Source organism: Hordeum vulgare, chromosome 2H (genome assembly GCF_904849725.1).
Source record: "Hordeum vulgare subsp. vulgare chromosome 2H, MorexV3_pseudomolecules_assembly, whole genome shotgun sequence".
Lineage (NCBI taxonomy): Eukaryota > Viridiplantae > Streptophyta > Magnoliopsida > Poales > Poaceae > Hordeum > Hordeum vulgare.
Window position 1 is genome coordinate 658,561,796 of NC_058519.1, and position 27,886 is coordinate 658,589,681.

The 27,886-nt window shown below is 45.0% G+C and overlaps 1 protein-coding gene across 1 annotated transcript; it reads right to left on the reverse strand.

Annotated features, from left to right (window-relative positions):
- Positions 1 to 19,156: 19,156 nt before the first annotated feature.
- LOC123428951 (protein NRT1/ PTR FAMILY 5.10-like) lies at positions 19,157 to 23,272 on the reverse strand. Its single transcript, XM_045113035.1, has 4 exons — positions 23,140 to 23,272; positions 22,843 to 23,060; positions 19,987 to 20,425; positions 19,157 to 19,914 (listed from the first exon to the last, which is right to left on the reverse strand). Exons 1-4 carry the CDS (start codon positions 23,270 to 23,272, stop codon positions 19,157 to 19,159), a joined length of 1,548 nt encoding a protein of 515 aa, XP_044968970.1.
- Positions 23,273 to 27,886: the final 4,614 nt, after the last annotated feature.

Consider the following 27,886-nt stretch of genomic DNA (forward strand, 5'->3'; position numbering starts at 1 on the left):
TTCTTTATTTTCTTTATAATCTTAGACTTAATGGAAGAAGCGAGCAAGTGTATAAACTTAGTCTGAATTTTATAATAAAGGTAACGAGCATGAGTTTGATCATTTGAAAATTGTAATACGATGAACATGCTCGTAAATAATTCTATCAAATTCCAAAAACCTATCTACAAAACCCAAGAAATTTCCATTGCTATCTTCATACATTTTGTTGTTAGTATCACAAAAGTCTTAATTATGGTTGGAAAGAAATTTGACAATGCACCAATTCAAAGATAGACTTCTCTCTTTTTCTCCTTTGCATTCTCAAATTGTCGCCGATCGATAATCGTTTTTCATAGTTTGATACTTTTGTGATCTAGTACGTAACTCATACCAAGTGGTCATATTCAAAACAAATTTTACACTTTTTCATGCTCTTTAACTCTATTGCCAAGATCTATCCTATCATCATTCCCGGCATTTATCAACTGGTCTTTACAAGAAGAAAGAAGACTCTTTTGAGGTCCATAGGATAGACAAGTCAACCCCTATCGAAATGCTTCCCATTTAATAGAATCCTCGTATAGAATAGTTCCAAAAAGCTTTCAGAATATCTGACACTGGGACGTTTTTCAATATTGAAGTCTTTTTAGAGCAACTCCAACCGGCCAACCCAGACGGACGACCATTTTATCCTCTTTTTGTTTGTTTGGGTCGGCCCGCTAGACACCAACGTCCGCTTCGGCATTTGGGTCGGCGCATGCGCCCAACGCTGGCCCGATCCATTTTTGCCGGCGTGTGAAAAAAATAAAGCATTTTCGAAAATAATAAACAAGCAAAATTAAACATTAAAGCCGGCCACGAAAGCTGGCAAGAGTCCACGCGTCCCCATTACATTAAGTAAACATAAAAAACGTAAACTAGGAGGCAGCCCTAGGCGGCGGCGGCGTTGGGGCTGGTGAGGTCGACCAACGTAGGCGCACGGCAGGCCGAGGGGAACGCCGTGTTCTAGAGCGCAGCTGCCCGCACCTCTGTCGTCTGTGCCACCGGCGCGGGCTGTGCTGGTGGCGGTGCCAGCACGGTAGCATGGGCGCGCTCCTCCTCCTCCATCTCCCGTCATTCCTCCTCCGCCTCCTTCTCCAGCTCCATCAGTTGACGGCATTCGGCACGCTTCGCCCGCAGGTTCTCCGTCTTCCAGTGCAGGAGGTAGGCTTCCTCCTGCTACGGTGTCGCGCCCAGCCAGATGGACGGCGCACCGAGCCACTCATGGACGCAGCTGGTCCACTGGGAGACCACCCGTGGCTCCGTGGGTCGGTCTTCGTCGGAGGTGGCACAACACAGTCGCCGGCGGCCGACAGCGCGATGGCCTCCACGAGTCGCTGCTGGTACGCCTCCTCCTCGTCGGCCTTGCGTCACTCTTCCTCCTCGCTCTCGCCGAGAACAGCTGCCAGCGCTGCCTGGTAGGCGGCCTCAGCATCCTGGTCCTCCTCGCTGACGATGGGCGGGGGCGGCAGAGGGCCCCCTGGCTGCACGTCACGCATGCCATGTCGACGCTGCTCCTCGTGCTCGGGTACGAACTAGAGCTCCCAGTGGGGGGAGTCGGTCGCGTAGGCAGGGTTGAGCTGCTGCTCCGGTGTCAGCAGACGCCGACGGCAACTCACCTCCTCCGCGTGCAACCTTGTCGACCGCGGCACGGCCGACACCACGATCCTCTCCGAATCCAGGTGTCAGTGGTGCGGGAGGGTGATATCGGGGTAAGGCAGCGGCACGCGGTGCTCCCAGTGCAACCGCGCTTGGTGCACCGGGACGCTGACGCGCTGGCTAGGACGGCGGAAAGACGCCTGCGGGGAGATGGCGCGGGGGTATAGGGGGGCCTTGCCCTTGTTTTGGAAGGAGCCGGACATGGCACGCGGCTAGTGTTTGGTCGCCAATGACGTGGCGAGATGGGGACGGGTGGGTTCTGGACGCAGATGAGGCGGAACCCACCGCACGGGCTAATTAAAAACGGTCGAACGCGGCCGCTGACATATTGGCCTGAGGAAGGCGACCGTCATAAATAATGTTAACCGTGGGTGGTTGGGGCGGACACCGAGAGGGCACGCGCTCGTCCGCTTCGCGTCCGCGTCGATGCAATTCAGTCTCAAATTTGGGCCGGAAATAGATCGACGCGGACGAGAAGCGGACGCGTTTTGGCAATGGATCGGCACATTGGGCCATCCATTTTGTCCGCGCGGTCCCAAACAGACGACGACGGACGAAATGGGTCGCTCCGTTGAAGTTGCTCTTAGGGCCCTTTTGTGAATGTCAATTTGTTTAGGACCAAGACAACCCCAGTTTTTGGATCAAATTCATCAAGATAAAAGGAACCACCAACATCCGCAAAAGGAGAAGTATCCAAGTTAACATAATTACTAGTTGTCTTGATGTTATCATCATTATTATCAATGTCGATGTCTGTGTTATCAATAAGAACTTCCTCAACCTAAGCAGTATTTTTGGTCTCTGTCTATCCGCCTATAAGATCATTGTTAGCATTATTACCGGAAGACACATGTGATTATTTTATGATAAACCAATATGTGTCTCCTTTCTGAGCTTGAGATAAATTATCTTTTTTCTTTTTTTCTCATTCTTTTGGCAACAAGATTCAATTTTGTAGTCCGAGGAGAAGTGAAAACAACGGAGTTAGGAACAAACTTTGCCCCCCCCCCCCCCCCAAAAAAAAAAAAAAACAAGCTATTGCCATAAATTATACTCCCTCCGTCCCAAAATAACTATCTCAACTTTGTACTAGCACTAGTAGAAAACAGGGCTTTGGTTCGGGCCTAGCCAGCCCATTAGTCCCGGTTCTTCACGAACCGGGACCCATGGGAGGCATTAGTCCCGGTTCATGAGCCCAGGGAGCCGGCCGGGGCCTCGTGGGCATTGGTCCCGGATCGTCTCGACCCATTTGTCGCGGTTCTAGGCATGAACCGGGACCAATGGGCCGCACTCCTGGCCCACATCCATTGGTACCGGTTCGTGCCTTGAACCGGTATAGAAGGGGGGCGTTAGTCCCGGTTTATGCCACGAACCGGGACAAATAATTTGCCTATATATACCCATCGCCGCGGCAGAGCACTCTGTTTTTTCTGGCCGGCGAGGGGAGGCCATTTGGGTACTCTAGCTCACCTCCTATGCACATGAGGTGTTCGACGAAATGCCTGAGCCACACTAATTAAGCTTTCTCCTCTCGAAGCTCAACCTCGGAGCTCCATTTTTCCCGAGATTTGTCTAGATTTAGCAGTCCGTCGCGCCCCGTCCCTATTTTCACCGCCGTAGATCGCACGCGTCAATCTCGTCGCTGGCACCACCGTGGTGAGCCTCTTGTTCTTATCTTCTTTCTGATTTTCTTACTTTAGATAGAGACTTGTCTGATTTTCTTACTTTAGATAGATACTTTTCTGATTTTCTTACTCTTGACACACATAATTATATATAATGCACGCAGATGAACCGGCAATGGATGTATGGTGACAGACACACCTCCGAGTACATTAAGGGCGTGCATAATTTTCTCGAAGTGGCTGAGGCAAACAAGCAGAATGGTTTTATGTGTTGTCCATGCCCTAAATGTGGGAATACGAAGTCTTACTCTGACCGGAAAATCCTTCACACCCACTTGCTTTACAAGGGTTTCATGCCACACTATAATGTTTGGACGAGGCACGGATAAATAGGGGTTATGATGGAAGACGGCGAAGAAGAAGAGGACGATGACAACTATGTGCCCCCTGAATACCATGATGCTGCAACGGGGGGAGCTGCTGAAGATCAAGAGGAACCAGACGATGTGCCCGATGATGCTGCAATGGGGGAAGCTACTGAAGATCAAGAGGAACCAGACGATGTGCCCGATGATGATGATCTCCGCCGGGTCATTGTCGATGCAAAGACGCAATGCGAAAGTCAAAAGGAGAAGCTGAAGTTCGATCACATGTTAGACGATCACAAAAAAGGGTTATACCCCAATTGCGAAGATGGCAACACAAAGCTGGGTACCGTACTCGAATTGCTACACTGGAAGGCAGAGAATGCTGTGCCTGACAAAGGATTTGAGAAGCTACTGAAAATACTGAAGAAGAAGCTTCCAAAGGATAACGAATTGCCCGACAGTACGTACGCAGCAAAGAAGGTCATATGCCCTCTAGGATTGGAGGTGCAGAAGATACATGCATGCCCTAATGACTGCATCCTAGCCTCTACCGTGGTGCGTACAAGGATTTGAACGCATGCTCGGTATGCAGTGCATTGCGGTATAAGATCAGACGAGATGACCCTGGTGATGTTGACGGCGAGCCCCGCAGGAAGAGGGTTCCTGCGAAGGTGATGTGGTATGCTCCTATAATACCACGGTTGAAACGACTGTTGAGAAACAAAGAGCATGCCAAGTTGATGCGATGGCACAGTGAGGATCGTAAGAAAGACGGGAAGTTGAGAGCACCCGCTAACGGGTCGCAGTGAAGAAAAATCGAGAGAGAGTACTCGGCTGAGTTTGCACGTGACCCAAGGAACGTATGGTTTGGTTTAAGCGCGGATGGCATTAATCCTTTCGGGGAGCAGAGCAGCAATCACAGCACCTGGCCCGTGACTCTATGTATGTATAATCTTCCTCCTTGGATGTGCATGAAGCGGAAGTTCATTATGATGCCAGTTCTCATCCAAGGCCCTAAGCAACCCGGCAACGACATTGATGTGTACCTAAGGCCATTAGTTGAAGAACTTTTACAGCTGTGGAATGGAAACGGTGTACGTGTGTGGGATGAGCACAGACAGGAGGAATTTGACCTGCACGCGTTGCTGTTTGTAACCATCAACGATTGGCCCGCTCTCAGTAACCTTTCAGGATAGACAAATCAGGGATACCACGCATGCACGCACTGTTTAGCTGACACCGAAAGTATATACCTAGACAAATGCAGGAAGAATGTGTACCTGGGCCATCGTGGATTTCTTCCGACCAACCATCAATGTCGAAAGAAAGGCAAGCATTTCAAAGGCGAGGCAGATCACCGGAAGAAGCCCGCCATGCGTAACGCTGATCACGTACTTGCTATGGTCAATGATTTAAAAGTAATCTTCGGAAAGGGTCCCGGCGGACTATCTGTTCCGAGTGACGTTGCGGGACACGCACCCATGTGAAAGAAGAAATCTATATTTTGGGACCTACCCTACTGGAAAGACCTAGAGGTCCGCTCTTCGATCGACGTGATGCACGTCACGAAGAACCTTTGCGTGAACCTGCTAGGCTTCTTGGGCGTGTATGGGAAGACAAAAGATACAGCTGAGGCATGGGAGGACCTGCAACGTTTGCATGAAAAAGACGGTATGCCTCCAAAGCAGTATGAAGGTCCTGCCAGCTATGCTCTTACCAAAGAAGAGAAGGAAATCTTTTATGAATGCCTGCTTAGTATGAAGGTCCCGACTGGCTTCTCGTCGAATATAAAGGGAATAATAAATATGGCAGAGAAAAAGTTCCAGAACCTGAAGTCTCATGACTACCACGGGATTATGACGCAACTGCTTCCGGTTGCATTGAGGGGGCTTCTACCGGAAAACGTCCGATTAGCCATTGTGAAGCTATGTGCATTCCTCGATGCAATCTCTCAGAAGGTAATCGATCCAGAAATCATACCAAGGCTAAGGAGTGATGTGGTGCAATGTCTTGTCAGTTTCGAGCTGGTGTTCCCACCATCCTTCTTCAATATCATGACGCACGTCCTAGTTCATCTAGTTGACGAGATTGTCATTCTAGGCCCCGTATTTCTACACAATATGTACCCCTTTGAGAGGTTCATGGGAGTCCTAAAGAAATATGTCCGTAACCGCGCTAGGCCAGAAGGAAGCATCTCCATGGGCCATCAAACAGAGGATGTCATTGGGTTTTGTGTTGACTTCATTCCTGGCCTTAAGAAGATAGGACTTCCTGAACCGCGGTATGAGGGGAGACTAACTGGAAAAGGCACGCTTGGAGGGGACTCAATAATATGCAGGGACGGATATTCTTGGCCTCAAGCACACTACACGGTACTAATGAACTCTACCTTGGTGACCCCGTATGTCGATGAACACAAGAACAGTCTGCGCTCCAAACACCCGGAGCGGTGCGACGACTGGATTACAAGTGAACACATTAGGACTTTCAGCAGTTGGTTGGAAACACGTCTCAGAGGTGAGAACACTGTTTGTGATGAGTTGTACTCGTTGTCCAGGGGACCATCTTCAACTGTATTGACTTACAAAGGATACGAGATAAATGGGAATACATTTTACACGATCGCCCAAGATCAAAAGGGCACCAACCAAAACAGCGGTGTCCGCTTTGATGCAGCAACCGAAAGGGGAATAGACACATATTATGGTTACATAGTGGACATATGGGAACTGGAATACGGACATGATTTTAAGGTCCCTTTTTTTAAGTGCAAATGGATCAATCTGTCAGGAGGCGGGGTACAAGTAGACCCACAGTACGGAATGACAACAGTGGATCTGAACAATCTTGGGTACACTGACGAACCGTTCGTCCTAGCCAATGATGTGGCACAGGTTATCTATGTGAAGGACATGTCTACCAAACCGAGAAAAACAAAAGATAAGGAACCGAATACATCATACGATGAACCGAAGTGCCACATAGTTCTTTCAGGAAAAAGGGACATCTTGGGAGTGGAGGGCAAGACAGACATGTGCGAAGATTATGAAAAGTTTCATGAAATTCCTCCCTTCAAAGTCAAGGCTGACCCAAGCATCCTGACAAATGATGAAGATTATTCATGGTTACGGCGCAATAAGGAAAGGACACAAGCAAAGAAAAGGTGAAGACTTTCTCCACAACTATTATGATGATACCATGCCAATTTCAACCTTTTCGTAGTTCATTTGAAATGACTGTTGTAACAGACAAGTTCCCGTATGAAATCCTGATACTTTGAAAGAGATTGTCCGTTTTGTACACGAAGTGCATCCAGTTTTTGTCGTAACCCTCTCAACTTTCTTGCATATGCTATGTGAATGAAATGATGATACCATGCCAAATTCCAACCTTTTCAGAGTTTATTTGAAATGCTTTTCAATTTCAGGGTCTTATAGCTGAAAATAATCAGTAAATGCATGAAAAATAACATATGAAGTCAGAGAGGGATGAAAATGATGTAAGTAGAAACCAAATAAAATAAAATAAACTTTAATAAAACAAGAAGTCGGAACTGAAAGAATTATCATAAAAGAAAATAAATAAGTAATTAGAATTTTGTTACAAACTTTAATAGCAAAAAGAATTATCATAAAAGAAAATACATAAGTAATTAGAATTTTGTTACAAACTTTAATAGAAAAACAATTATCATAAAAGAAAATAAATAAGTAATTAGAATTTTGTTAGAAACTTTAATAGCAAAAAGAATTATCATAAAAGAAAATAAATAAGTAATTAGAAACAAAAAAGAAAGCAAAAAACTAAAAAATAAAAATTAAACATATCACCGCACCGAGCCAGCACACGGCATTTGGTCCCGGTTGGTGCCAAAAAACAAAAATTTAGTTGTAAGTAGAAATAAAAGAAAAAATAAAGCAAAAAACAAAACAAAAATAATGGAAAAAAAATTAAAAAAAATTGATGTGAATTTATAGAGAAAATTCAACCTAGGCTAACTAGTACTTTGAATTTAGGTTGAATTTTGTCTTTAAATTCAAGCTCGATGTTGCAGCCGCGGCGGAGCTTATAAATAGGTTCGGGAGCCCTTCGCTTGGCGAGGTGGGACTAAATATCCAACCGCACCGCAGCTGTGGCACGCACATGCCTTTAGTCCCGGTTTGTGGCTCCAACCGGGACCAAAGACCTCTGCTTCCCGCCCTTTGGGCTGCTGAAAAGAGACCTTTGGTCCCGGTTGGTGGCTCCAACCGAGACTAATGCCCCCTTTAGTCGCGGTTGGTGCCACTAACCGGGACCAAAGGTCTCTGTTTCCCGCCCTTTGGGCTGCTGAAAAGAGGCCTTTGGTCCCGGTTGGTGGCACCAACCGGGACCAAAGGTCTTTGCTATATAAGCCAGCACTTGAGACTTTCAGATTGGTATCGCCATCATTGCCCCCCGCCCGACGACGCCGCGAGCTCACCCACGGCGCCGCGAGGCAGCCCCCGTCGCCGTCGCCCGTCGCCCTCCGCCCCCCGATGAAAGTGCAGGCTATGCCCCTAATTGTCTTTTGGTGTTAATGACAACACATACATAGGAAACTAATCCTATTTGTTGAGTGTATCTCAGGACGGCAAGTACTTTAGTAGATTAAGATTTCTGTGCCAAAGGCTGCCTGAAAAGATTGGTGAGTTATATTTCGAGAAGACTCGGGATTAAGAAGAGATGCTGTAGAATAGTCTTTTGAAGTTTACTGATATTGAGTATAGGGATCCCGCACTATTAAGAGGGGATCACAGGCTTTGCGAGAAACTTGCTCATACCACATCTCTACAATCATATCAAACATCACACAATATCCACTCTCTACAATTCAACATATGTCCAATCTCCTCGGACATCCGGCTCCCTCCGGACGTCCGAGGGCCGGACATCCGGCCAAGCTCCGGAAATCCGCAGCCAGACACCAGTAGGTTGTTCACACTATAACTCAGAAATCCGGCTCCCTCCGGACGTCCGAGGGCCGGACATCCGGCCAAGCTCCGGAAATCCGGAGGCCAACACCAGTAGTTTGTGTGCACTATATCTTGGACATCCGGCCTCCTCCGGACGTCCGACCTCCGGATGTCCGACCCCCGTCGGAAATCCGGAAGCCACCACCAGAAGAAATTGTGTTGTATAATACGGACTTCCGGGCCACCTCCGGACGTCCGGCTGCTGATGTATTCGAATAGTTCCAGGCTCACCTACAGGCCTCGGACGTCCGACCTCCGGACGTCCGGCCACTGATGAATTCAGTTGATCTCCAGTCAGGCCTACAGGTCTCGAACATCCGACTCCCTCCGGACGTCCGGTCCCTCACGGACGCCCGGACGTCCGACAAGTGCCGGACGTCCGGACCCTGTGTGACTTATTGCACCACCAACGGCTGGATTTCAGCCCACACTATATATACTCTTCTCCCACCTCGAGATAGAGTGCTCAACACAGCTAAGATACATCCAAGAACACCTTTCCTCTCACTCACTCTTGTCTACACCAAATCCTAGATCCCAAGAGCATTTGTGAGTCATTTAGAGTGTTGTTCCAATCAAAAGAAAGATCGTCTCCCTCTCCTCCTTCCCACCAAAGTGATTTGTGATTTGAGCAAGTTTTGAGCAATCCCCGTGATCTTGTTACTCTTGGAGGTTGGAGACTCCTAGATGGTAGGAGTCTTCGGAGAGGAATCAAACCATTGTGATATCCCCCGGAAAGTTTGTGAAGGTTCGGAAGCCACCTTAAGGCTTACCACTAGTGGTTGAGAAACGCCTTCGTGGAGTTATCTCAAAGGGAGAATAGGGTGAGCCTTCGTGGCGTTGGTGTGCCTTCGTGGTAACATCCGCCCCTCTAACGGTGACGTAGCTTCCCTCCAAGGAAGTGAACATCGGGATACATCCTTGTCTCTCTCGGAGTTTCAGTTATTCCTAACCCTAACTCTCTACTTGTGTTAATCCTTATTACATACTTGTATTTGCTTATTGCTTACAGCTTGCCTTGCTTCACTCCTAATAGCTTACTCTTTGTCATAGCAATTATTAGGCTTACACTTATATTCCGCACTTTAGCCTAAAATTGCTAAGTAATTGGTAAAATTTGGATTTGTACCTATTCACCCCCCTCTAGGTCCATCTCGATCCTTTTCACCCGAGCCCATGCCGTCGCCCGTCGCCATCGCCCTCTGCCCCCCGCCGCCACCGTCGTCGCCCTCCGCCGCCCCCGAGCCGTCGCCCGTCACTGTCGCCCTCGCCCTCCGCCCCCCGCCGTCGTTGCCCTCGCCCTCGCCGCCCACGCCGTCGCCCCCCCCCCCCCCCCGATGTGAGCCGCCGCCACAGCTCTGTTCTTTTTTTTATTATTGTTTTTAATTTTTTATTTATAACACAACAGTTTGTTCATTAGAATACAAAAATACAAATAAATATACATATTTTTGGATACAATTTTGTACTAAAATGAGCCTCTCAAGTGTCCATCTTATTCGAGAAAAGGCTTGGAAGTTTCACACCCACAAAGGAAAATGAAGTCTTCATATATTTTATTTCCTTGTTACCCAATGGAAAAAATTCACGACCATTCGATTATCTATTTTCTTAGATTAAGCAACTAGACTATAATTGATTATTCTTGAATGGAGTAGCAAGCAATACAATGTTTGTTTCTAGGAAACTAGAAATGCAATGCTAATGTACCATATTCTTGGAACTCTTGACTATAGTTATTGTGTATTAAAGGCACAATATGTTTGAAAAATATATCAAAAAATCTCCCAAAAATGAAACCATATGTTTTGTGAATCTGATGGACCCCTTTTCATAGCCATACCCTAACCAATAAGTCATCGTAAGCATCATCACCTATATTGTGAAAAAATTCATTGCATTTGTGTTGAGATACATTTGTTATTTATTTTTAGAAGCACGCTGATATAAGAAGGATTATCTAAGGTTTTATCATAAAAGACTATGTCCATGTCTCAAAATCACGTATTTTAAAATGTGGTGATGTGGTAGTCCTACTACCATATGCCTATCCCGTATAGAACTAGTTTATTTTCTAGTTCATTTTACGATGATATAATATGCCTATCCCGTATTTTAAAATGTGGTGATGTGGTAATTTGTTATTTATTTTTAGAAGCGCGCTGATATAAGAAGTAGTTTATTTTTAGCAAGAAAATTAATAGAACTAGTTTAGTTTTTTAGTTCATTTTACGATGCCTATCCCGCATCCTCGTCGTCGACTCGGCGGAGGACACCTGCTTGATCAGAGGGGTCCTGTCCGGGACTGGGCTCCGCCCGGCTAGTATTGGGAGATGCTATCTTCCGGGGGCGTAGGTTGGTCAGGAGCCAGCCCGTTGTTGACTCGATCCTTGTTTGGTGGCGGTCGCGTGGGCCAGTGATGGTGCCGAGGCTTCCGGACACCGCGGAGGTGGTACGTCACCGTGTCAGCGAGGAGGACGAGCACGTCCATCGCTACATGGTTGCGTTGGTGGGCAGGTTCGACAATACCTGGCAGGTTCTTCAAGGATCTCACTGGAGCTATGATCCTCTGATGGTTCCTTCTCTTTGGGTGTCCACCGCCCGCGACGATACCCGTCGGGCGCTACGGTTCTAGCTGTATTAGTGATGCTATATGTATGACAAGAGATGATGTAGTTTTTCTTATAATTGAATGCATGCTAATTTGAATACTACTTTATTTTACGATTTGGTTTTGCTTATTGAATGCTGAAATTAGAAAAGTACTCCTACTTTGAATGCTAAAATTGGAGAGCACTATGCAGAAATCTAGGAGCCCCCTCCATCATCCACGCCGTCGTCCCCGTCACCGACCCCCCTCCGACCTCAAGTCAGGGTCTATATTGTTTTATGCTATTTTATCTTAAAGAGGGTATTTAATTAGGTCCTACCTAATACTGATGATCATGTTGCTGTAAATGTTGTACGACAATGTTGTAAAGGGTAGTAATTGGTCTCTTCAGCTGCTTTTCAGAGATGGAGTTCTTCACGATTATACTTGAGAAATCCTCCAGCAGGCAGGTGTTGCCGTACAATTTTGTGAAGATGCTAGATGACCATCTGCCACAGAACATGAAGCTGAGGCAGGCCAGCAACGGGCTTCGCAAGCTGTGGGACGTGGAGGTGGTGTTCGACACCGATGGAAGCATGTACCTAGATCGTGGCTGGAAGCAGTTCGTCCGTGCCTACGACCTGCAGCACGGGTACTTCCTTGTCTTCAGGTACGACGGCAACGCCACGTTCGCCGTGAAAGTGTTCGACACGACTATATGTCCGAGGCGCTATCAAGACGACGACGATGCCAGTACGTTATGTATCTTCTTCCTCTCCGTTAGGCTATGTCTCACACCCATTTTTAAAAAAAACTTTTTTGCATTTGGCAAGGCAATGGGAGCAGGAGCAGCGAGTACTGACAATGTTGTAAAGGATAGTAATTGGTCTCTTCTGCTACTTTTCAGAGATGGAGTTCTTCACGATTATACTTGAGAAATCCTCCAACGGGCAGGTGCTGTCGGACAATTTTATGAAGATGTTAGACGGCCATCGGCCACAGAACATGAAGCTGAGGCAGACCGGCAACGGGCTTCGCAAGCTGTGGGACGTGGAGGTGGTGTTCGACACCGATGGAAGCATGTACCTAGATCGTGGCTGGAAGCATTCATCCGTGCCTACGACCTGCGGCACGGGTACTTCCTTGTCTTCAGGTACGACGACAACGCCACGTTCGCCGTGAAGGTGTTCGACACGACTATGTGTCGGAGGCGCTACCAGGACGACGACGATGCCAGTATGCTCTGTCTCTTCTTCCTCTCCATTAGGCTATGTCTCACACCCATTTTTAAAAAACTTTTTGCATTTGGCAAGGCAATGGGAGCAGGAGTAGCGAGTACTGCGACAGGTTCTATGTTTACGGCAGCAGCGACTCTGGCTACAGCAAAAGTAGCAGCGACGATGGCCTCGCGATGGTGATCCCATAGCTGGGCGACAAGGCCATGTCAATTGTGGTAGAGGAGTACATCCCACGGCCTGGCCTGTGGCTTCGCCGCTCTAAGCGCATCAGGATGATGAAGGAGAAGGTGAAGAAGGAGGAATGAAGATCCTAAAAACCTGATGGAGTTTTAATCTTTATAGTGTAAACCTTTTAAGTAAAATAGTGTTGAACTGCTACTGCACTTTTAAGTATGATGGTGGTGTGCCTGATGAATTTTTGTGCATGCTCATGGATGCTCATGGATGAAAGATAAAATTATTTCTTTTTGTGCTTGCTCATGGATGCTCGTTGGTTGGTGTATATGACAACCTAAATTAACCCATAAACGAGTCCCTTTTAAAAAAAAACCTCAGCTTCAGCCAGGTGCTGACGCGTGGATGCCTTTTGGTTCCGGTTGGTGTCACCAACCGGGACTAAAGGCCCCCCTGCCTGGCCTGGCCGCAGCGGCCACGTGGAGGCCCATCTGTTCCGGTTGGTGTAAGAACCGGGACTAAAGGCTGAGGGCATTAGTAACGACATTTTAGTCCCGGTTCCAAAACCGGGACAGAAGGCCCTTACGAACTGGGACAAAAGATCATTTTTCTATTAGTGTAGCTCTATAGTACAAAGTTGTATTAAGCTTAAAACATTTATTTTAAGACTGACGGAAGGAGCCGAGTAGACGTGGTGCTCGACTTTGACTCATTTGGGTCGTTGTGGAATGGCGCTCAAGCACTGAAGGGGCGGCCCATGATCCATGTTGGGCTTGAGGTGGCAGCTTTGCATTGAAGTTGGGAGTCCGCTGGTGCATGATGTTGCGGCCTGCTTCTTGTGGGCCTCCTCCACCCGGTCGGATTAGCAGTGATTTCCTATTTGTTGTATTCTACGGCAAAGTGTCGATGCTATGTGCAAGGGATCGAGGGAGCGTCGAGATACTTGCTGACCCATTTTAGAATCTAAGCCCTCCCAGTTTTAGGAACAAGGTTACACCCGGGTTTTACTGGTTTTGGGAACCTTGTAGAAAGTTCCTAACAAGGTTGTTTCTGTCTGTTTTCTTTAGTGGTTTTCTATTTATATTTAGCTTTTATATCTCTATTTAATTTTGTCTTCTCTTTTCTTTAAATTAAAAAATAAAAAAAATGTTTTTTCAAATTATTCATAATTTCATAAAAAAATCCTAAAATAATTATTATTCCAAAAAAATCAAAACTTGTTTATTTTAAAAAAGTGAACTCGATATCGGAATTTTTTTAGAATTTTAGATTTTGTTCTAGAATGCAAAAAAATGTTCACAATAAAAGAAAGAAACTTTTTTTTATGTTGCAGTACCATTAGTCCATCGCATGGTAGAGCAGTGGTTCACTTCGTTCCTATCTTCACGACACAACAAACGAGTAGCAATCGTCCTCACACCCTCGTAGCAGGAGGGCCGCCAAGTTCACGCCAGCGTCGTCTTTGCCGTGTCCGGTAGTATGTCGTCGCAGCATGGTCACCATTGCGTTCCTCGTGCATGCATGATGGTATCACGGCATATCCGACGTGGTGACGCTAGTACGTCCGTTATTGTAGTCATTGGCATGTAGCATGTCCGTTATTGTAGTGCAACATGCCCATATTGAGGAACTGCCTCGCAGCATGGTTGATGTTGCGATCGCCGCTACGCAACATGGATGTCGTTGTCACTACATGAATCATGCATTTTGCCGTCAAGGCGCTACAGACGACAAAGAGATAATTACAAACGGCGAAGATTTTGCCGTCAGCTCCTGACAGTAAAGCATGTCACCATCCACTAAGTGAGCAAACGAATATTTTGCCGTCAGCATTTGGTCGGGCACACGGTAAAGAATTTGCTGTCGGTGAAAATGTTTTGCCACAATGCGTTATGAGGCAGACGGTAAAAAAAGAGACTAACAAAACCGCCCGTTAACGGACGACGTGAAGTCTTTGCCATCAGAGGCTCTTTGCCGGTTGACAATAAGAGACGGCAAAGAATACACTTTATATTAAAAAATGACGTGTGGCCCATATTGTTGTTTCTGCAGTTGTTATTCGTAATCATTCATGTTCGTTTGGTGCTCTTCCTGTTCGTTTGGTGTTCTTCCTGTTCGTTCAGTGACCGGACATGGAGACTTGCGGTGATGAACTCCCGTGGCGGCGACGCAAAGAGCAGGGGCGAACGGCGGAATGAGACAGGCAGCCATGGTTGGTTGTGCGATGGTGCGAGGCAGGGAGCGGCCTCCCGGTCATGCGGTCGTCGGCGACGCCCGTCTCGGTGGCTTCCCAGTGGTGCGGCAAACGGTGGCCCGAGACAAGGGGCGGATTCCCTGCAGTACTGACGGCAAATTTCATGTTTCCTGTAGTGTGTAGCGATCGTTGCCTTGCAGGACCACTTTTGCAGAACTGCCTCGCAACATAGCCTTCATTGTAGAACTACCTTGCAACATGGTTGATGTTGCGGTTGTTGCTATGGAAGATAAAGAGGGAATAGAGACTGGACGTTGAACAGAAAATAAGAATGGCTAGAAAAGACAACATGGAGCTTTTGGAGATAAGGTTTGTCACTTTGCATTATTCTAATACTTTGTTTTACTTAATACTTTGAGATGCATGATGGATAGTAGTCTTTGGGATGCAGATCTATCGATATAAGGACATAGTGCGGAAGTCCTATTATGCTCCCAAACTCATATGCTCCCTGATGAACAGTAAAATCAAAAAAATAATAAATTCATTCAAAAAATTCTGATTTCTTTACTTTGACAATTGTTTTGTATGCTTGTAAAATTTCAGCATGAAATGATGTGAGGCGTGACAAAAAAAAAGAGCAAAAACAACACTCCAAAATGTATTAAAAACTACCATATTTGAAACATCAATTTTTTTCCATGACTTCCAGTAATGTCACTGGGTGCTAAAATTTTACAAGCGTACAAAACATTTATGAAAGTTTACCAAAAAAATTCAGAATTGTTTGAACTTTTTTTCCTTCTTTTATGGGTGCTACTGTTCATGAGGGAGTATACCTAGCTCAAGTGAAGTTTGTTGATCATGTGCCGATACTGATAATTAACTTTAGTGTCATCATCTAAATGGTTTGAAAAACCTTTGTTCTCAAATTAGAGAAATACCTGGTTTTTGGACAACATCATCCCTTCCACTTGGATGTCCCAACAACTTCCACGAAAGTAGGTTTGTCATATGAAACATATTTGAACTTGAGATCACCTTCTATTGTGTACCCAGGCATATCTGATCTAAATCTCGAGGCGCTCAAGAAGCGCTTTCACTAGCTAGCTGAAGATCTTGATGTTTACCAAAGTGCGAAGTTTTGGTGGATGGGGGCATTGGAGGACTTTATTTCAAAAGATTCAAAAATTATATTTCTATGTTTCAAAAAAATCCAAAAATAAATATGTGGAAACTTATACTCATTTGCAGTGGATCTGTAAAATTTCATTCAGAAAAATTTCTTTTTGCAAGCTGCACAAAAATAACAAAATTCCGGCCCAAGAACAACAAAAAAGGGCCCATTTTCATTTGTGTTTTTGTTTTTTTTATACGCCACGTATGAAAGTGTATTGTTATGAACGTTTTCCTCAACGTGCTATATATGTATTTGCGTATGTATAAAAAAATTGACTTTTTTTGTGATGTGGAAATATGTTTTTTTAAGTCCTGCCTGGAGCCCGGGCTCCATTTGCACTTTTCGATGTTTACCACCTCTATATTGTTGTAGATAGCCTGGCCATTATTAAGAACAACAAGGAAGGAGGTGGTGATCAGTATGGCCGTATGTGGCTATCATCAAGGAAATTTTAAGCTGGAGGCTTTCTTTTGCTACTTGTGATTCGTTAATGAATCTAGGAGCTCAAATTATAAGGATCAAAATCTGGCTAGGCATACTTCTTATTTACATCAGGATAGAAATATTTTGCCGGGTCAGTCTCATGATACGGAGATTACCAGGGTTCTTGCCTTCATTTTTTGGTTTTATTTCTTCTATTTTTCTCCTATTCCTAGTCTTCTGGGTTCATCTATTTTTCTCCTATAGTTGGTTTCAATATTTAATTTATGTTTCCTTTTTATTGTACTTTAATTCCATTTCCTCCTTTTTGTTTTCCCAATCTATTTTTTCGGTTTTTATTTTATTACGAAAATTTAAGTTAAATTTATTGTTTCCTTTCCAAGATGGATATTGGACGTTTTCTCAAATATTTTTAGAATGCGTGGCAAACATTTCCCAAATACAGGTTGAATATTTTCCAAATATGAAAGGTACATATTGAACTTTTTATTTATTATATATTTTCTTTTCATTTCATTATTTTATTAAAATTCCATCAAAAATGTTCATATTGTTTTTGAAACATGTTCATAATATGTTAAACAATCACCACTTGTTTTGAACAATAGATCAGCATGTTGTTAGCAAATGTTCGTCGGTATTGCAAAAAGTGTATCATATATTTATTTTATTATGCATGTTCTGATTCATTAGGTCCTTCTTAAAGTGTTGATCCTAAAAAAATGTTTCATCTTGTATCTATAAATTATTAATTTGTAATTGAAACATCATCACCATGTATTTTAAATGATGTCTGGCATCTATGTATATGATGTTTTCCATTTATGTATATATTCTTTTTTTAATAAGTGAAAACATTAAAAAATACATGCATACTTTTCTTAATTTCTTTAAATAGACTTTCTTTATTATTTTCCTAATTTTCTGCAGATTAATATGTTTTATTCATTATCTATGAAAAAATGTCACAGTATTTCTAGAAAATAAAAGTTGTGTATTTTCAAATGTTTATCGGTTATTTTCCACAATTTTCTGCGTGATGCTAAAAATGTGCATTATGTTATATAAAAATTCACTGTTTATTTAAAGTATGGTCAATGTCTATTTGTTAAGAATGTTCGTCATGTGTTTGAAAAGTGTTGATACTGTATCTTCAAATACTCTCATCTTGTATTTTAAAATACTTTCATAAATATGCACTGTTTGTTTAAAATATGCACTATCTTTATGTAGGGATGTTTATCATGTATTCCAAGGATATATGCTTTTGCATATAAAAATGGTTATCATTAGGAAATATATGAATACTTTGCAATTAAAATATGTGGCTGTATCTTGACCTTTTCTTTTTGTCAATTAGATATATAAAACTATAAGAGAATAAAAAATCAATAAAGATTTTAAATTTTATTCACGCTCACGTCTTCACCTTGACTCATGTGTGCGTGCACACACACACGTTTTTAATTTCTTGAGGGTTATAGAGACAGGTGTGTCTTTTGTTTGAACACCGACAATGTGGCAAGGCATAAAAATAAATTTTGTGTCCATGTTTGCCAATGCAGTCAAAAGAAGGGATTGTTTTTGAAATGGACTGAGCCCAAGTGGACGAGTGGGTTTGCGTCGTTTATACTTTGCACTGTAACCGGCTCATAAAGCGTGTGGATAGGCATCGGGCCTCTGTCGTTCACCTATTATTTAGTTATAAGCCGACCAAGAGGAATAGCTTAGGCATCCATCAGCCCCTCACAAGGGTCACTTTGGTTTGCTGGACGCTCCCTTCCGACTTTTATTTAATTTTCTATATGCGTTTTTCAGATTTAAATGATTTTTCCGGGGGCCATTTTCGTTTGGTTTTGGACAAAAAGAATTTGAAAAATAAGTTGCGAGAACAAACATGTTTTCTTTTTCCCCTACAGTGAGACACACATATTTATTATACGTGGAGGCATGATTTGATTTCACGAATCGTGCCTCTCAAGAAAGGGAAAAACATAATTTTTCTTTATTTTCCTTCCACAAGAGACACAAATTTACTTCTCGTGAAGGTGTGGATTTGCTTACGCAAATGGCCAGCAATAAAAAAGCGCGTACTTTTTCTCGTGTTATAGACACTGATTTGCTTCTTGTGGAAGCATAGATTTGCTTGCGCTATTCAGAAAGTCAAAAAATGTGCTCCCAGTTTTGTTTTTTCATGAAAAAACAATTTATCGAAACCTATTAACATGTGATGTACTTTTAAAGATTTGTCGAAACGCTAGGATTCCAACGGTAGAAACGGTTTGAGATTTGGACACATGGTTAAAGAGATAAAATGTTCCGAATAAACGAATCTACGAAAAAAAATCTCTCAGGTTGCGACTAGCGACGCCACTTGTGGAAACATGAGGAGGTGAAAATGACCTCTGTAAACAATACTTCTTAAATAGTGGTTGCAGTTATTATCTACACATGTAAAGTGTGGTTGAGATGAGTCTATAAAGAGTTTATTACAATGCCATGTGCCACTCAACACAAAATAAAAAAATGAGGTTGGATTCATAAACCAAGAAAAGATATACATTCTTTAAATATCAGGTAAGAGACCATAGTCCAATGGAGTGAACACTTGTTTCCAGATCATACACCATATCAGATGATCGATGCGTACAAGTACTAGTGCTAGGTTATCACTCTCAACTGTCTCTCTTTTCCTTGTAGACGTAAGTTTTGGTGACATAGACGTAGAACGCAAGCTCGGCGGTGCTTAGACCAGCGAGCAACCAGTAGAAGTAGTCAAGGTGCGCATGATTGAGGTTGTCAGAGAACCAACTTTCACCGCCACCGCTACAAGTGATGTGGTCAATGAGTGATATGAGAGCGCCGCTGATAAAGCCTCCGACGCCCATCACGCTATAGAAGAGCGCTATACCAAGGCTACGAAGCTCTATAGGCATCTGGTCATAAAAGAACTCTTGCATCCCGACTAACACAAACACGTCGGCTACCCCGAGCATCACATACTGCGGAACCAACCATGCCCAGCTCATCGGTATTGTCGCCCTCGTGTTGTCAATAAGGTTGTACTCCCGTGCCATCTCCAACCTTCGTGTCTCTACCAATGCCGCAACACACATGGCAACAAGCGACACAACCATTCCCGTACCTACTCGTTGCAGCAACGTCAACCCTGACGGGGTGCCCGTCGTGCAACGCAGTGCTGGCACAAGAACACGATCATAGATGGGCACGAACAGCAAGCCGGCTGCTGGCCAGAATGCCTGCAATGCAGCTGGCGGTAGCTCTAGGCCACCAATATGACGATCTAGGGTGCGGCCTTGCTTGTTAAAAAGTGTCATGATCTGCGCGATCACCACACCATAAGCTAGGCATGCCACCCATATCGGCAGTAACTGTAGCACGCAACGCGCCTCCTCGAAGTTTGTTGCGGCATCTTCATCTTCATGATTATGTCTTTTAGTGCAAAAGCGAAAGCTTGAGTTCCGAGCAAGCGCAAAAACACTACGACCTAACCGAGCAAAAGGGTTGTTAGAGCCAATGATAGGTGTGTGGAGGCGGTACATGGGACTGCCAAGGAGAAATACGCCAAAGGCACAAATCATGACGGCGCAGAGCGCGCCAAACCCAATTCCCCAACCAAGATTCTCTTGGATGTAGCTAACAACGATGACGGCAAAAGTGATCCCAATAGCTATGGAGAAGTGCCACCAGTTGAAGAAGGATCTCCGTGCGTTGAACTCCCTAGGGTGGTTGGGATCGAATTGATCCGCTGCAAAGGCAAGTCCACAAGGCTTGCCAGCACCCTGCGCGAGGGCGATGAGATAGAGAGAGGCATAGAAGAAGGAGACTTGCAGCGAAAAATTGCGAGATGATGATTTTTTGTCGATGGTTGTTGACGATCCCTGAGACAATAGTGTGGATGCTACAGTAATCATGCCAAAGCCCTGCAGGTAGATAAGTAGTTTAGACTTTTGAGTGTTTGTGGAATCAGTGGTCTATTAATACATTTTAATGTGCAATGCACATGTTACCTGCCATACTTCAAGCTATCACAAATAATATGAAGCTATGTTTGATTATGGTATATACCAACATTCATATTTTAAAAACTTTGTTATCAATTTTGGAGAAAAATGCCAAATTACAAACTTGGGGAAATAATTTAACTCTGATTATAGAGGAAGAGGAGAATGTGGAAGTAATATACCCTGAAACGTGTCTCCTAAGGACGCCGCCTTTGCTCTTCTTCCTCCACCGCTGCTGCTACCCCGATAGCCACCGCCGCCGCCATTCACCTCTTCATCTTTGCCCATCACAAACTCATCGTCAGCATTGCCATCATCTTCCTCAACCACTTTATCTACTCTCGCAACAGCAGGCAACATCTGCCCAATGGCAATTGGCATCGCAACCATCGTCGGGCCCTCCTCTGATAGCCCCCTCGACATGGTGTACAACTCGTGTTGATCCTAGTGTACGCAAGACTTGTGCTTGTAACACCGACACGTGCATTTGTCCACGACATGTCCCGGGCCTGGCAAGCCTAGTGCGGCACCTCGTCAACATAGAATTTTTCCGTCTACGGCTCTACGCATGGCCAGTGCTGGCAACACCGATGCATGTCTTCGTCCACGACGTGTTCCATGACTTTGCAAACCCGACACGATGCCTCGTCAACATCATCTTCTTCCTGACGCACGACTACCTCGACACCGTTGCGTCTATGACTAACACTTTGCCTCTGTGCGCCCGCGGCTCCACGACGATTACCTCGATACCGGCCACCCCGAATCAACATCGACCATGGCCACCACGACCACGGCTACACCACTCTACGCCCTCGGCTACCTCGACATCGGCACAATTAAAGGGCTACCGCCTTGCTTGAGCAACCTCGTCGGTTTTCATTCCAACCATGACTTCCGCGATACATCGACCGTTACGACTGTGGGGGATGTCCATTGACTTACCTGCGAATTTTTATCCAGTCTCATCATGTGCGTCCCTACCCTCGTGACCGTGGGGTTGTTGAGTATCATGATTATTTAGAAAACATAAGATAAACTAGAATTTGTTCTACCTTGTCTTGCACTTCAAAATAATCATGCACTCTTATATACTACTTCCTCCGTTTCTAAATATAAGTTTTTTTAGAGGTTTCACTAAAAATCTACATGCGATGTATATAGACATATTTTAGAGTGTACATTCATTCATTTTGTTACGTATGTAGCCCACTAGTAAAATCTCTTAAAAGACTTATATTTCGGAACGGAGGGAGTATATGACTACAAGGCTCAAGCAATACATAAATAATGTCTAGGATTTGTACAGTTGTACAAGACATATTTCTGTCTATTTGTCTTCTATCTCGTCGTATTTATCCAAATTAATACAGTATATAAGAGGACTATATCACATTTCCGCAAAAAAAAAAGAGGAGTACATCGTCTAAAACATAAATATCACCCATACTGAACTTCCAAAATCGAAATCGGCTATAATTGCACTGTTTGCACCTCAGGGTCGCCCTTGATCGATCACGATTAATTAGGTCGACCAGATATTTAAATGGACGAGTTAGACATGTCAAGTCTGTGGCCTACTTTACTGTACGGTGCTGGTGCATTAAGTTCAAAGTAAGACAAGCCTAACAAACCAAACAGTTGGATGATCACGATATCAACCATCACATGATACCATGATACCATGTTTTAAAACTAAAAAAACTATGTTTAGAAAAATTCTGAAAAAAAAATATCATGAATTTGCACAAGACATGTTCACACAATCCCTAAATATTTCAATCCAAAAATCGAAATATACATGGAGAAACAAAAAAGACATGAATAGTGGCATTTGTGCTTTTGTCTTTTTATGACACTATTCATACTGAATTTGTCTTTTTTATTTCTCAATAGTTATTTGGAATTTGACTCTGATTTTTTTAGGGCTAGTAGGCATATGTCTTGTGGGCATTCACAGTTTTTCTTTTTAATTTTGAAGCATGTATATTCAATTTTTGTGACATGGTATCATAGGATATGTTTCCTTGGATGAACCACCAGAGGAAATGCTTGTCAAAAAGAGTAGAGTACTCCCTTCCCTTTTATCCATGTTAATTGATGTTGCTTCAATTAATATGTTTCCTTGGATAGAATCGAGGTACCAAATTCTAGCTTTGACATTTTGTATATACAAGGCGAATTATTTTTTAACAGTTATCGTTTTGCGGTGACTGTTATAGTCTGAAAATTCATGAATATGTGCATATTGTATGTCTATATGTGTGGTTTCCCAAGCAGTCATTAAGTCAAGGTACTAAACCAACTTGGTAGAACAGGGTGATTTCGTTAATTACCAGGACATAGAGGGTGTTGGCGAGGATGATGGAGCGGTACCGGCCCAGCCAGGAGTCGGCAACGAAGGCACCCAGCAGCGGCATGAGCCTGGCCGTCCCCGTCCAGACGTTCACCGCCGTGGCCGCCGCCGCGTTGGAGTAGCCGAGCGGCCCCGTCAGGTACGTGATCAGGTTCGCCGACACGCCGTAGTAGGCGATGATGACAGCGACCTCCAGCACTGCATGTACAGCTGGCAAGTTTGTTAACTGGATCTACGTAGTAAACAGCAAGATAGCTCTAGGACATGCAGTGCGTACCGACGAGGAAGAGGGCGGAGCGCCACCCGCCGGAGGTGGAACGGTAGACGGCGCGGCCGCGGAAGTCGCAGACGCCGGCGAGCGGCTCATCCTTGTCCTCAAGAAAGGGAGCCTGGACGTCCACCATTGCCATCTCCTAGCTTGGCTTGCTTGATCGTAGCTCGTTCACCGTGTATACTATTATAGCGGGGTGGGTGGTTCTTGTCTCGGGCTGTGATGCTGGTTCTTGCCAAGTTATAGCACTTCACGTCGCCGGTTGGACCAGTTGGCTCTGACTGTGATGCGGCACTATACTTGCTAGCTATAAATTGATTTTTTTTCCCTTGGTTGAGCCTGCAACACTGTAGCTGGTAGGAGGTGCCTTAAAAGACCCTAAAAATGCCTGGAAACAGCTACTATAGGACGTTGCAGCAAAATTCTTGAAGTAATGCGCAATATAGGACATGTTTCCTGGAGCTAGTTTGAGCTAGTTGGGGCTGAACTAACCTTTAAAGTATTCAAACACATGGGTTAGTTTGGGTTAGATGAAAACTAACCCATTAAGAAAACTATCCCTACAAAAAGGTTCTAATTGGAGCTAGTTGTGGTGGGTGCTAAAAAATTACATTTCTGCCCGCATGCAGCCGCACCGGATCCAGTCGCCCCACCTGCCTCTCGTATCTTATCCTCTCGACCTCGTTTCCTCCTCCCGCATCGCCGCGTCAGCTCGCCCCTGCCACCCCAGTCCGCCCGACCCCGCCGCCCTCGTCCTCCTCAAGCCCCCCTCCCCCCCCCCACACACACACAGCAGCCCACCCGCCCCCGCCCCCGTCCTCCTCAACCCCCCCTCCCCCCCCCCACACACACAACAGCCCACCCGCCCCCGTTGGCCCCGTCCGCCCGCCCCCGCCCCCGTCGGCCCCGTCCCACCACATCAGTCCGCCTGCCCCCGCCGGCCCGTTTTCCTTCATCCCATCGCGCCTTCCGTTCCCATACATCCGCCCCATCTCCGACGCGACCTTCGCCGGCCGCGGCACCCGGTCGCCGTAACCAGCGCAACAACACGACAATCTGTGGCGGCGGTGGAGGCCAGCGGAGTGCCGTCTGTGGGCAAGCATCTGGCTACGGCACTCCCTTCGATAAAGATGATGAAGAATTGGAGGACGATGTGGAGGAGTTATCGAGCTTCAGAGGTCCCCCAGTGAGCCAAAGAAATCAAGCTCAATGGAATGATGCTAATAGTGCTTGCTTGTTAGAATTGTGCATTGAGCAACGTAGAGTAGGAACATATAATGGTACAATGATGACTGGTGAAGGGTATGAAGCTGTTGTCGATGGCAAAACAGCATGCCGCCACAAGGTATGAAAGAAACCTTCAACCATGCACATGCCAAAGTTAGGAATGTCATTGAGCGATCCTTTGGAGTGTTCAAGATGAAATTTAGGATTTTGTTGAACTTGCCAAAATTTCCAAAGGACAAGCAAACTAGAATTATTGTTGCTTGTATGGCTCTTCATAATTTCATTCGAGAGAGCAGAATTGCGGATAGGGAATTTGATGCATGTGATGCAAATGAAAATTATAACCCAATGCCTAGTTCTTCGGCATCTGCATGGCCAGAAGACGAACCTTTTGTTGAAGATATCAACATGAATGCCTTTCGTGATGAGTTAGCTCATGTTCATGGAATGTGATTTTATTTTGTTAAGCTTGATTGAGGAATTGTATGTTTATGTGGGACGTCTCATTTGTATGGACAAAATAAAATTTATCATATTTTCGATACTTGATTTCCAAAGATGATTTTTATGTCATTTGCGAGCGGAAGGAGGCCACACAAGAGCCAGCCACAACAAATCCTGGTTAAAAGAGTCAAATGATTGAAAAAAGTGCATTTATTGTCAAACAAACCATGTCATCCAAACACCATCAAAGGCTAGAGTTAGTTCAGGTTAGTCCAGAGTTAAAAAATAACTCTAACCTCTAGCCAAGTTAGAGGATCCAAATAGGGCCATAGGCGTTTTTCTATTAAGCGCATGCACTAAAAGCAACTCCAACGGGCCGATCTAAACGGACGACGCTTTTGTCCGCTTTTTATCCGTTTGGGTCGGCCGTACACCTGGCGTCCGCCCTGTTTTAGATTTGGGTCGACAGTGCGTCGAACGCACCGACCCATTTCATGTCCGCACACAATCTTTAAAAAAGACACGCGACCATAGATCATGCCAGCGAATGACGAGCCACCGACCACCGGTGTGGCGTTGAGGTCGATGGGCGCGGGCGGGGCGTGGAAGGTGTCACCACGTACACCTCGAGCGAGCACTCCCCGGAGAGGCGGGAGGCCTGCGGGTAGACGTGGAAGCCAGGCATCGGGGTGCAAGCCGACACGCGCGGCGAGTCGGGCAGCACCATCTGAGGTATCGCGGATGAGCCGGTGCTGGTCATGGCCACGGCGGTGTTGACGAGGCCGTGCTGGCTAGGGTTTAACCCTAGCGTATAGAGCGCCTCCCTCGTTGCCGCCACGACGCGGGCGTTGGTGACCTCCCGCTACGCGGCGGTGGCGACGGCGGCCGCCGCGATGGCTTCATTCCCTCGCGTCCGCCGCGTGCATGTGACCCTTTCTCTTGGCTGACTCCCTTGCACGTTATTTGGATGTCAGCGTCTTCTTCGGCTTGAGCGCGGCGACGGTCTTGCGGGGGCCGCGAGGCTTGCCTTTTCCGGAGGGGACGGTCATCATGCCGGACAAGGCGAGGGAGGCGAGGCCGGCGACGGCGTCGAGGTCATCGTCCATGGAGGGGGTGGGGCGGGAGCGCGCGCGGTCGGAAGGGTTTTTGGGGGAAATTGAAGGAAATGGTGAAGGCTGCCACCGACCAACGGGCCCGAGGGGAGGAGAAGGCGCGCGCGTCCGTCTAGTGTCCGCGCCGACGCAAATCCGGTTTAAAAATATGACCGAAATGGATCAACAGACGGACGCCAAGCGAACGTGCGTTCGTTTAGACTGACGCGTTGGTCGATTTTTGTGTCTGTGCCGAATCAAACGGACGAAACGAGTCGCCCGTTGGAGTTGCTCTAATGGACACAGCCATATGTGCTCTGTGCAACAATGCATGAAAAGACAGGAATCGAATAGTAAGCTATTCACCGCCGGGATGAAAAACATGAGCAAATGTATGCCAGCTATATATTTTTGTTTATACGACGTAAAATTGCAAGCGTACAAATACAACATAAAATATACTGATCGATGTAATTTTTGTGCTATGACTTGTATGTCGTATTTTCTTATGATGATTTTTCCAAAGCCACATGTCCATCACCTGACAGGCGGGTTCCACTATACGGTCTAATGCATACAAATACAACATAAAATATACATTACAATGGAGATTCTAGAGGCTTTTTGGGAGCATATCTGGGTGGAAGATCTTGCTACATATACATTTCTGTCAGCAGTATCTAATACTCCCTCCGTCCCAAAATAAGTGTCTCAACTTTATACTAGCTCTAGTACAAATTTGTACTAAGCTTAAGACAGTTATTTTGGGACGGAGGGAGTACTTCTCACAACATCACTCAAAGGAAAGATGGTATAGTAGAACCCGCCTGTCAGGTGGTGGAGATGTGGCATGTTCCTGTTCGCTGACCTTGCCAAGGACGGATATCGATCGCCATAGAGAAATCCCTGCATTAGTCGTGGGTTCCAGCTCTCACGTGATGGACACATGGTGTGTTCCTATTAGCTGACTTTGCCGAGCACGGCTCTCAGCAAAGAGAAGTCTCAACATTAATCACTCCCACCTTGTTAGGTGGTTGACACGTGGCGACTTCCTAGACGCAGTCCTAGCTGAGGGTGGTTTTGGCAAAGAAAAGTCTTGGCATTAGGCGTGTGACCCACTTGTCAGGTGGTTCACACATCGTTGGTTTTGCCGAGCGCACCTGTCAGCAATGACATGTCGCTTCATAAGGCATGGGCCCAGCCTATCAGGTGATGGACATGTGGTGGCGTTGTTATCATTGTTGTTTGTCAAGTACCTTATGGAGACTCTCGAGAAAAATGTGCCACATGGCAACCGCTGCCTCCATCCTGGGTCCATAAATTTGCCTTAGGCTGCTCGTAATAGGAGTATCATAGATAGTATCATGCATGTCAACTAAGTAATTTCAATGTGGTGGCATAGAATTAAATGAAGAAAAAGAGGATTGAGTATCATATTATGATATTGTATCATATTAAATGATGTGTTACTATGTGTCTCGCACGACAATAAATGAACTATCTCATGATACTAACATATGATACTATGCATTACGGTTGTGATATTATACACTAGTATCATATGCATGATACTAGTATATGATAGTATCCATTACAACCAGCCTTAATTTGTCGACCACTTTCCTTTAGATCTAATGACTCTGCATGAGTGTTGTAATCCCTATTTGAAAGGGAAAGTGATACATGCCTGCCCACTTGTGCAGGAGGCCACAACCTCTTTTGTTGTTTTCTAAGTGTTATATTTTTGCTTATTTTTCTATTTTTTATTTTTATATACTTTAAAATGTTATAAATACCAATCTATTGCATCAAACAATCTACAAAAAATGTTTTTAATTGTTCAACAAGTATTTTAAAATGGCTAACAAGTATTAAAAAAATGTTAATCAAGCATTCAAAAAATGAAGAACATGTATATACAAATTATTTACCATGTGTTAAAACTGAAGATTTTTTATCAAGTATATAAAAATAAAAAACAAACTATCATT